The 12,112-nt window shown below is 32.9% G+C and overlaps 1 protein-coding gene across 11 annotated transcripts in view; it reads left to right on the top strand.

Annotated features, from left to right (window-relative positions):
- Positions 1–7,289, top strand: part of RNF170 (ring finger protein 170) — a 50,382-nt gene extending 43,093 nt beyond the window's left edge. For all 11 annotated transcript variants that reach the window (XM_074287391.1, XM_074287388.1, XM_074287395.1 and 8 more), the window contains 2 exons: positions 3,497–3,607; positions 4,936–7,289. In XM_074287391.1, coding sequence (XP_074143492.1) covers positions 3,497–3,607; positions 4,936–5,205 — 381 coding nt within the window. In that variant the 3' untranslated portion in view covers positions 5,206–7,289. The remainder of the gene's footprint in view (positions 1–3,496; positions 3,608–4,935) is intronic.
- The last annotated feature ends 4,823 nt before the right edge of the window (positions 7,290–12,112 follow it).

Raw genomic sequence — 12,112 nt, 5'->3', positions numbered from 1 at the left:
TGCAATTATAAAAGTCAATACAGCATAAAATCAATTATACCGTGGAATGCAGTACAAAATAGAATTAATACTCTGTGAAAGAACTATGGGAAATGAGAGTGGACCACAGCATAGCATTTCCACTCCTTCTGTTATTGCCTGCTTGCAATTTTGTTTTCTTTCTCAGGTTATTTTTAACCTTATTTCTAAAATCCAATTTTTCTTCTGCAGCAAGATAACTATATAAATATGTATACATATATTGCATTTAACATATATTTTAACACAGTGGTCCTCAAACTTTTAAAATAGGGGGCCAGGTTCACTGTCCCTCAGACTGTTGGAGGGCCAGACTATAGTAAAAACAAAGCTCACACTGTCTCCGTCCCTCAGCCCATTTGCCATAAGCCAGCGGGCTGCATAAACATCCTCAGCAGGCCGCATCTGGCCCATGGGCCATAGTTTGAGAAAGTTTGAGAACCCCTGCTTTAACATATTTAACATATGTTGGTCTACCTGCCATCTAGGGGAAGGGGTGGAGAGGAAGGGAAAAGTTGGAACAGAGTGTTTTACAAGAGTCAATGCCGAAAAATTACCCATCCATATGTCTTGTAAATAAAAAGCTATAATAAAAAATTAAAAAAAAAAAAAAGAATAAGAAAATAGAGGTAATATTTTTATCTTTTCATTTCCAAGCCAAATATTCCCTTAAGGCAGACATGCCTATTTGAATGACATGAGATCTGGGGTGAGGTTTGGTACCCTACTGAAAATATTACAGAGGTGGTACCTAAAGTGAAGATTTTTTTGTAGGTGGATTCTGATAAAGAAATCTCTACTATCCTTACTGGAGTCATCTAAGTTCTGCTTGAAATTTACATATGGGGAGATCATTGCTTCCCAAAACAGCATATTCAGTTTTCAAACAGATTTAATTACAAGAAAATCTTTCCTTATATTAAGCCTAAATCTTCTATAGCTTATGTATATTAGTCCTAACATTCTACTCTTTGGAACTCACCAAAAAATTTTAATCCCTCTTATACATGATGGCCTTTTGAATATTTCGGAATTCAGCCTTCATAGTCCCCATGTCTTGTCTTCTTCAAGGTAAAAATCCTCATTTTCTTTATTTGGTCCTTAGGTGGCATGGTCTAAAAGATCTTTTATTATTCTAGTTGCCTTCCTCTGGCTATTTTCCACCTTGTCAGTGTATTTCTTAGAAAATCTTGCTTCCAAAATTGAGTACCGCAACTGTATTCTGACCTTAGTCCAAATAAGCTATGTTTCACTTCCACCGTTGTATATGTTTCTATTTATGTATAGTTTAAGACCATGTTACCATTTTGGTTGCTATGTCTTGCTGAGTTTGCAGTCTAGAAACCAGGTACTTTTCATATAAAGTGTTGTCTAGCTACATTTCAGTCATTTTGTACTGTTAAGTTGATTTTTCACAGACTAGACTTAATATAGTTTTATTGTGGTTTGATCCTTTCCTGTGTTTCTGAAAGGACAATTGACATCACTTATGATGTATTGACTTATGCATAAATTGGATAAGTAGAACAGTTACACCTTCATTAGCTCATTCCCTTCCCTCTTCCTGAGTTAGCAAAGTCTAGTGGCAAGACAAAAGTCAAGATTGCTGGTGGTGGTCTGGGATGCAATGGATGAACTTGGCATCTTGGACATTTGACTAAGCTCTAAATGCTCCACAATATCTGCTTTAGTCACCTTCATGGACCGTTGGACCAAATTGTTCTCATCAACCCATTCTGCTGGGAAAAGTCTTCATACATTTGGGGTAGACAACCTCCTAATTACTGAAAGATTTGAGGCCTGTCAGTTATCCCCAATCTGGTTTAGCCCAAGACAGTGTGGTATGGTCACTGTGCATACCGTAGCTTCTTGGACCCACAGGTGAGAATTGGGTGAATCAGATGGATCAAAGGTACATGAGTAGTTCTGAAAAGGGCCTGGCAAGGTCCTTCACACAAGTGAAGGTCTTGTCTTCCGCCCCATATGTCTCAGATAATAGTTATTTTGTATTTTAAAAATCATTTAATTCCTGAAAAAGATATGAAAGACATGAAATAAAAAGAAGCCAAGTTTAAACAAAAGCTTTTAACATTATAAAAAATTGTGAATGTTTATATATTGTGAATTATTATATTATGAATTATAATTATGAATGCTTATATAAAGCTGCAGCTTGTAACTCTCTTAAATGATTAAAAAAAAAAAGTATAAACTATAGATGCCACACAGTGTGATCACTAATTGTCTAACAAGGAGAAATTTTATTGAACTGTTTTAAATTTACATAATAATTCCATATAGTAGTGTTGGCTGCCATTTTCTATCAAGGTGGGAGACTAAACCATACATTTAATTTATGGCATCTCTTGATGCCAGTTAAGTGCCTTATTTTGTCAGTTCTTTGAAGATTATCATAGAACAGACAAAAACAAAAATGCTGTACAATTGACTTGCTTCCTTCAGTCAGTTATTTCTTAAAAGGCACTTGATTTCTCTATATTATATAGCAAGTTTGTTATTTTTCTATCTTTATCCTAGTGCCTTCTTTCTCTCTCTATTTCCTTTCACTCTCTCCTGCTTTCTTGACTTTCAGACATAGTGAAAAATGACAACAGGATGTTGTGCTGCAGCTTTTTGGCCCCCTTAGTTGACATAAGATAGTCAACAGCTCTCCTTGAAAGGCCTGCAAAAGACTCTCTTCTCCTTCATGACTTTACAGGAGATATCAACTTCTATTTTGCATGTTGTCCTTGGAACCATTATAACTTATTTTTACTAGAATATCTTTCTTGATGCCCAATGGAGTAGATTATTTTTAGCAATCCTTTCTCTTTCCCCTCATGAAGGATCAAGAATTAATGGTATTATGTATGAAAATTACAATAGTGAGATTTGTGCTACAAATAAAGACTGATCAATGTCTTAAGTATTAGTGACTTGCAGGTCTTAAAAGAATTAAAAACACTAGATAATAGGGATATTACCTTCATTTGTTTACCCCCTCAAAATTATCATATTTTTGTGCCATTTTGTATCTTAATGTTTTCTTATCATTCCTGTATCACCTAGTATTCTTAGGCCAAAAAATATTTATATTAGTTCCTCATGGTAACAACAATAAAAAAAAATTAGAACTAGAGAGTAGGTATATTCACTGTTTATATTGTAGGTATTTAAATGGTTGTAAATAGGTACACTGTATTTTATTAAACACATTAATTGGGTGTTTTTTTTTTTCCAGTTTTGCTATTTAAATGGTTGTAAATAGGTACATTGTATTTTACTAAACACATTAATTGGGTGGTTTTTTTTCCAATTTTGCTTTCATCAAAAGAAATAAGCATTTCTTATCCTGATGAATAAAGACAACATGCAGTGCCCTGATGGAAACCAATAATATAGAAAAATGTAATTTATCACTTATATCCCTGAAGAGTTCCAGGAGTAATAAAAATGACTTATTTTCTGTATTATACAGGTTACTTTACTCTTACCAGTATTTGGTGAAGATAATCAGACTCAAGATGTCTCAGAATTGCATCAAGATATTAATGACTATAATCGAAGATTCTCAGGACAACCCAGATCAGTAAGTAACATCAAGATGGCAAAACAATGATCATTTTGATCTTTTCTTTTCCAAAACAAAATATTTTAATACATGTTCTTTGACTAATAAGTATTGACTACTCTCTAGGATTTTGGCAAAAGACATTATGATAGATTGAGGGACTAGACAGGTTAATTTTTAAAAATAGAGAATAACTAAGCTGACAGAAAGGAAAAGGAAAAGTTAGAGATGCTTGGGAGAGAGGACAACTGATGAAGCAAGGTCAAGAAGATGGGAGAACATGGGATCAGAGAATGGCGAGGGTTGGTGATGGGAGCATAAGTTAGCTATGTCAAGAAGGACCATATAAATTATGGCAGAACATTGAGCAGTGTAGATGAGGCAAAGTAGATATTTTGGCATAAGGGAATACTTTTAATATATTTTGTGGATTGGCAAAAATGTTAGGAAAATTTAATGACAGCAACATGTAACAAGACTTATAATTAACCTATTGTAAGTACTAATAAAGGTTAAATCTATAACTCTACAATTATGTATATTTGTTTATAATAATATTTAGTAAAGTATTACTATAGATAACTTTGCCTCATCTACACTGCTCATGCCATCTAAAGATTTTGCATTTTACTAGTAAAAAATAAAATTCATAAATTTTACTTCAAATTAATTTTACAAGGCAAAATTGCTTTTTATCTTTTTTGATGACAATCATCATAACCTGGTGACTCATGTTTCCAAATATCTTTAAAAATCTTTCATTTTGGACAATAATCAAATGACTGGACAGGTCCTGCTCAAATTCAGATAATCATTGAAATCATTACTCACCTGGGCAAGCAAAATAGCTCAAATTGACACTGCTTTTTTTGCTTTTCAGAGTTACCAAAGTGGGGGGGAGAGAGAGAGAGACAGAGACAGAGAGACGCAATGTGGCTGAGTAGTAGGTTCAGGAAAACCCAGGCTCAAATTTTGCTCTTGCCTTTTAGTAGTTATGTGGCCATGGAATGAACATTTCTGAAATTTAGGCAGTAGATTGATATAATTTAGTAGATTTAGAAAAGACTAAATGCAATATATATTGATGGAAGGAGTTCTCTGCCTAATGAAACTACAGAACCTTAGTGTATTAATGTATATTGTCTATGTGTATGTGATTTGAATATATATAACATATATGTATGTAGTACTAATTGTACCCCTATTTTAAAAGAAACCATAATTAAATAAATATTGGTAAATTATAGTTGTGAAGATATGGTGGCAGCAGTATTCTGAATCTTGAGAAATTCATATTGTGTAATACATTGAAAACCAATATAATGTTTGTTTTTCCCTCTTGCCAGATTGTGGAAAGAATTATGGATCTGCCCACTTTACTGAGACATGCATTCAGGGAAATGTTTTCAGTCGGGGGCCTTTTCTGGATGTTCCGCATCAGGATATTACTTTGTTTACTGGGAGCTTTTTTCTATCTGATATCACCTTTGGATTTTGTTCCTGAAGCCTTGTTTGGAATTCTAGGATTTCTAGATGATTTCTTTGTCATCTTTTTATTGCTTATTTACATCTCCATCATGTACCGAGAAGTACTAACACAAAGGCTAAACAGATGAAATAAATGAATGTTGTTTGAGCATATGTGGAAAACCATTCAAGGGAATCATAACAAAACACTTGAATATCATTTTGCAGGTTCAAAAACACTTTAGGAAATTTGGCTAACTGGAACTGTATCAGTGTATTGGAGGTTGTAATACTGAAGCTAGATTTATAACCATCTAAGCAATGTCCATTTATTCAATAATTAGCTATATAAAATATCTTCTGAAAAAGTCTATGTGGGAATTGTTGAATGAACAGGAATATTTTTTATATCTTGATTTTACCTATCCCTCAAAACTAAACAATTTGACTGTGGATAAAGATACTACTAAATATGCAATTTATCTACTACCTTCCTATATGAAATAAAAATATTATAATGGATAATTTTATTATAGCAAAATGATACATAAGATTTTAAAAGTCAGTATCTTTTAGCATTTACTATGTTTTGTGCATATGCAACACTATTTTGATTTTCCATTTCAGCATAATTTTATTAGCTAAAGATTAAAAAAATTTTAATGTTGCACAGGACTCATTTAGTTCATACATTGGCTTAACATAAAACAATTTTTAATAAATTCCAAATTTCATAGCCTAGTATAATGCCTTACAAATAGTAAGTGATCACTAAATCTTTGTTGATGGAACAAAACATATACATTTCTTCTCAATCAAAACATTTAATATTAATAATTGTAATTAAGTTAATAGCTTGATCTTTTCAAAGGGTAATCAAATAACAGTAATTTGAAAAGGGAAAACTGAATCCAGGAAGCTGAATGAAATGGCTAAATCATGGGTCAATCTTATAGAAATAAAGCCAACTCTAATGAACTGACTACAAAACTTAATAACTAAATCATAAACAATACTAATTAAACATTACCAGAAAAGAACCTGCTGATTCGTTCAGTTCAAGCTTGGGATTTATTATGCATTGGTGGCATGACAAAGTGAGAAAAATATTTCTTTTGACATGTAATCTAAAAATTCCTCAATTGACTTGACCTGGCATACTTCTTTAATTTTGTCCCCAAAATGGTAATGACAGCTAGACCCTAATGTATGATAGTGACATTGAAAACTATTAGCCTTATTGATGAATTTATTTACCTTCTACTGTATGTAACATTGTCCTTGGCATCAAGAGGGAAATAATCAAAAAATCCGATTTCTCATTTTAATGTCCATTGTAATTAATTCAGATACCGACATTAACTTGGTACTAACTTTAAAATGTCAACAATGATGGCCTTAATTTCAGCTTTTTCTGTTCTGGAGGACAATAACTGTTGCTGTCTAGGGCACAGCAAAATAGATATGAAAAGTGACTCATCAGAAAAGGGAAGAACAGCAGCCATGAGAATTTTTGCTACTCCTAACATAAATTAAACTGAGGGATTCTGGAATCCTTCAAGTCAATAATAAATTTGACTTAGGGTACAAAATTGAATTGTCCTGTGAAAGAAATAAATTTTCAGTATGTATGCTCTACCTACACTACCCATTATAATTCTGATATTGATTTTATTTTAGTATTTTATTTTAATATTCTGGATAAAGTTATTTTTATCACAATTTGTAGCATATTAAATATTGTGATATTTGAAATTACATCAAGTTAAAGACTCTTGTCATTGCATTCAATTCTGGCAATGGATGTGAAGAGATTTTTAATTTAATGCATTTAATCCCAACAAAGTTAAGTAGTTCACTTTTTAATCACTGTTTAAAATCAGTCTTAATTCCTATGATTCAGAGTAAAAATCACACAAATCAAAGTGTATGCTCCCACACTCATAACAAGAGTGCCCCCCAAGAGTACATAAAAAATAGATCAATTATTTGGGGAGCAAGATAGTCCAAGCAGTTGCTCAAACTCTGCCCATTGGTCAGATATCACAACCACCGCAATTTCTGGCTTCATTACTACAACAAGAAAACAAAAGTGACTTTGACTTAAATCACTTATTACTATGTGGATATCTACCTCACAGTGTTGTTATGGAGAAATAATACTTGACTTTAAGCTTTGAATTTACATGTGCAAAGTAATTCGCTCTTTCAAATAAAAGCAGCATATCTCAAATGTTTGTTTTACTATTACTTCTGCAATGTACTCAAAAAAATTTAAGATAGACATGGAATATACCATGAAATGGTATTCAGTGTAATTATTGTTCCTGCTTCATTTATTACTATGTGTTATCTCATTTCATTTAAAATTTGCAAAAAAAAATTGAAAAAGAAAAATGGGTGTGTTATCCCTTACTAATTGGTTTTACATTCATAGCTTTTTATATTTTATTTGCTTCCACTTTGAAAACTACTGTGACTCCAGATCATGTGTGAATTTTGAAGAAAAATAAGCCAACATTCATGTTTAGTTAATCATGGCTCCAAATTCAAATGTGCAAAAGCTAAAGTGCTTTTTCATTTATTATTTGTATTTATATTCATCATATTTATCACATGTAATAAAACTAGCAGGCTGGCTAAATACAGTATAATACCATGATTCTCTAATATAGAACTTTATACCTTGCTCATTTAACTTTTTCTTTTCCTTCTTACTCTAAGAAAATGAGTTTTCCTTATAACTATTTTACTCATCAAAAATTCAATGAATTTTCTGAAAATTATCTGTTCTGAATGTTATGTTATTTGTACATATGTCATCTTTTGGCTACCTTAAATTACTAAATATGTAAGTTCTTAGGGTGTTTAATCAGTCGGAGTCAGATTCACTTTTCAAGAAAAGAGTATTCTATTTCTTTCTTTGCCTCCTTTTTTAGTGATCAGAATTAAGTCTGTTTACAAAACAGGTCAATAAAACATACATTCTTCCTTTAATAACATCCTTAATCTGCTATGCCAGAAAGGCAGGACTAGGACAGAAGGGTATGTCTCTCTAGAAAGTACCCAATATTAGCACCACCCCACTACCCCTAATGATGATGTTTAGTTTGTAAACTGTTCTAATTTAAAGATTTTTGTAAAACTGAAAATTGAAAAGAAATACCAATTAGTTAATGACATGTACAGATAGCATTTTTTTTATAAAAGAGAAATGCAAGTTGATTACATGACAATCCTATTTCTTAAATTATTTTTATAAACAAGCATTAGAAAAATGCTCTTAAACCCATACTAAAATAAGAATTTTCTATGACTAATTCATTAGCTGGCTCTGATCAATAAGAACAGCTTGGTTTTCCATAACTTATTGTTAATAAATCAAATTAGCATTAGCATTTCCACTCCATATTGCACTTTTCATAAAAATAAAGCTCTTAAAATGGAAAAAAGAGCTAATTCCTCTGATTTGATTTGGGAACAATCCTGTTAACTAGTTCTTAAGAAACTATATTTCGTAAGCCCTGGAAAATTAATAGTTTTTTATTACCCCCTTTCTATTTCTATTCTATACCTTCTTCATAAATCCTAAATCAGCAATACATTGGCATAGCACTAAATTTTTAAAAGTTCTTTACATAACATCTCATTTATCTTCACAATCCTGTGAGGTAGAAGCTATTCCCATTTTACAGATGAGAAAACTAAGGCTGGCAGCAATAACACACCTGTTCAGGGATCCACAGCTATTAATTGTCTTAAGGGTAACAATGAACTTGTCTTCTAACTCCAAGTTTAATGTACTATTTGTCACATCACTTCAGTCACCGTGTTCAGGGGACCTGGGGTTCAATCCAGCCTCTGGATTTTGGATTATGTGACTATGCATGGGCACTGAGGGATGCATAAACAAAAGTAAAACATTTTCTGTCCTTAGGGATCTCACATGTAAGAAGGGAAATATGAACAGAAACAGGGTGTCCTAAAGTCTTGGAATAGTTTAAGTTTACAAATTTTAAGACTGGGGCTTTTTAAGATTTAAGATTGTGTATACATATGTATTCTATACATGCATATACATCTAGATATATAACATATATACACAGTTTAATAAAATGAAGATAATATGAGCATATTCCTACAGAAGATGGTGAGCTTAATCTTGAAGAAAACCAAAGATTCTTAAAGAGAGGAGTGGATTCTAAGTAGAGGCAGACAAGCTAAAGAATGTGGAGGGGAAATTGAACATTCCATGTATAGAATAACAAGTAGGCCTTTATAGTTGCTTTGCTGGGTCAATGTAGGAGAGTGACATTTATGAATGGAAGGTAGAAAGGGACTAGGTTATGAAGAGTTCCAAATGTCAAACTGAGGAGTTACATGTGAACCTAAGAGACAATAGGGACTCCACAGAATTTGATTCACAGCTCTATTACTAACTATAGTCTGAGGGACACAGTAAAACCTGCAATTTAAGAAAATCATTCTGGAACTATATGGAAGATTGAGTACAGTACAGAGAGGCTGATAATAGGGAGACCAGGAGAGAAAGGATATGAGCCTAAACTAGGTTTATGGCTGTGCTGAGAAGTAGAGATGGTATAGATTTGAGGGATATTGTAGACATAGAAATAGCCAACTGACAACTAATTGGATATGTGGTTAAAAGTGAGAGTCAAGAATGACAGGTTATGAATCTGGGAGACTGAAGGATAGTGGATACCTTTGGTAGCAATAAGAAACTGACAAGAGGGTGTGGAGGAAGGGGCAAGGCAAGGAGCTCAATTTTGGACACAGTTAAAATCTGGTCAACAGACATACTTCATCCAATTACAAGGGACTAATTAAAGTCAAACTGTATTAAGACATTACTTGAGTTTAGAGGAAAAGTTTTGGCTTGAGCTGACTATGACACAGTGATTCTAAAAAGCAAAATTGAGAAGGAAAAAGCAATAAAGACCAATTAGCTCATACCAAAAGAGGCTGGAAAGGAAGAATTGATAAGAGGAAGCAGGTGAGAATGGAGGGCTGATAGTGCTGGAACCTTACTCTTATATTGTTATGGGAACAACCTGCTAGAAGCTGCTAGGGATCTGACCAGCAGAATAGATCCCTTCACGTGAAAGGATGATAATACCAGGAGACTGAGAGACAGATGCATTCTCTGATCTCTCTCCTCTTCCCTTTTGCCTCCAGTTCATTTCATTCCCAATTCCCAAGCAACATCCCCGTCAGTAAAGGCTGATTTGCAATTCCTTCAAGTGTGTTATGAGTCACAGCTGTAGGGAGAATTGACACAGGCATGGCCCCTAACATATGATCTGGGTTAAAGAGGGAACATGTACATCTAAAAAAGTATAAAAATCTAAAATTATAAAGAGGACAAGGGGACAGGATAAATGAGACTTTTAGAAAGGTGTGTAGATTAAGATTTAGGAGAATGGGGAGAGAGGTTAAGGGAAGGACTCTTAGAAGGGTGAGTTGAATAAAGAAGATAAGAATGGAACTCTTTAAATGGTATAGGAAAGTAGAGATTAGGAGAAAACTAGATGTGAGGAGGAGGAATAGGGTAAAAAAAAAAAGGCTGAGAGGAGGAGGAAAATAGTATAAGGCTCACTCATGAAACAAACTGATAGAAAAAAAAAACTAACAATACATTGTTACTAGAAACATTTAAAACTAACAGATAGTTGCTTCAGCTGATTGATAGGAAAAAAAGCCAGTAATAATCATGATCTCAGACAAAGTTTAAGTTAAATAGATGTAATTCAAAGAGAGAAATAGAGTAACTCCATTTTGATAAAAGATTCCATAGACAATGGAGGAATACCAATATTAAATCTATATGCACCAAATACTAGGGCATCTAAAATTTTAAAAGATAACATTAAATAAATTATAGGTAAAAATAGAGAGTAGTGCTGTAATAGTGGGGGGCTTTAATAATAGAGGGGATTTCCCTCTATTCCCTCTATTATTATCCTGAAAAGGATCAGAACTAGATAAAACTCACCAAAAAATAAGTGAAGGAAATAAATAGAATTTTAGATTAGCTAGATTTGATATCTAGAGAGAACTGAATGAGTTCATAGTACCTGTACCAAGAGTACCTTTTATAGGGCATAAAAACTTTATAGTTAAAATCAGAAACGCAGAAATATTAAAAACATCCTCTTTAGATCATAAGGCTATAAAATTTTAGTTAATAAAGAATCAAAGAAACAGATTAAAAACTAATTGAGACTGAATAACCTAATCTTAATGAGTTCAATCAATCAATTTAATTAAAGAGAATTAACAATAATGAGGTAACATATGGGATACAGAAAAAGCAATAATCATAGGAAAATTTATACCTCTAATGCTTCCACCAAAAAAGTAGAGGCAAGGAACTGGATATGAGTGAGTGCTCCTCAATTGGAGAATGGCTGAATAAGTTATTGTATATGAATGTAATGGAATATTTTTGTTCTACAAGAAATGATGAGCAGGCTGATTTCAGAAAGGCCTGGAAAGATACATGAACTGATGCTGAATGAAGTGAGCAGAACCAAGAGAACACTGTACATAGAAACAACAAGATTATGCGATGATCAACAGTGATGGACTTAGTTCTTTTCACCAATAAGGTGATTCAAGGCAGTTCCAACAGATTTGTGATAGAAAGTGTCACCTACATTCAGAGAGAGAACTATGGAGATTGAATGTGATCAAAGCATAGTATTTTTATCTTTTCTTTTTTGTTTTCTTGATTTTTTCCCTTGTATTTTCCCCTTTTGATCTAATTTTTTGCTCACCATGATGAATATGAAATATGTTTAGAATAATTGCACATGTTTAACCTATATTGGATTGCTTGCTGTCTTGGGGAGGGGTAAAGGGGAGAAGACGGTAAGAAATTTGGTATACAAGATTTTGCAAAGGTGAATGCTGAAAACTATTTTTGCATGTATTTGGAAAAATAAAATACTATTTAAAAAACAGAGACTGAATCAATGAATTGGGTATGCAATTTAAAAAACTAAAAAAGGCAATTAAAAATCACCAACCAAACAC

This window comes from Sminthopsis crassicaudata, chromosome 2 (assembly GCF_048593235.1).
Source record: "Sminthopsis crassicaudata isolate SCR6 chromosome 2, ASM4859323v1, whole genome shotgun sequence".
NCBI lineage: Eukaryota > Metazoa > Chordata > Mammalia > Dasyuromorphia > Dasyuridae > Sminthopsis > Sminthopsis crassicaudata.
Note: the sequence above shows the minus strand (reverse complement) of the source record. Positions and strands in the feature narration are given on the sequence as shown.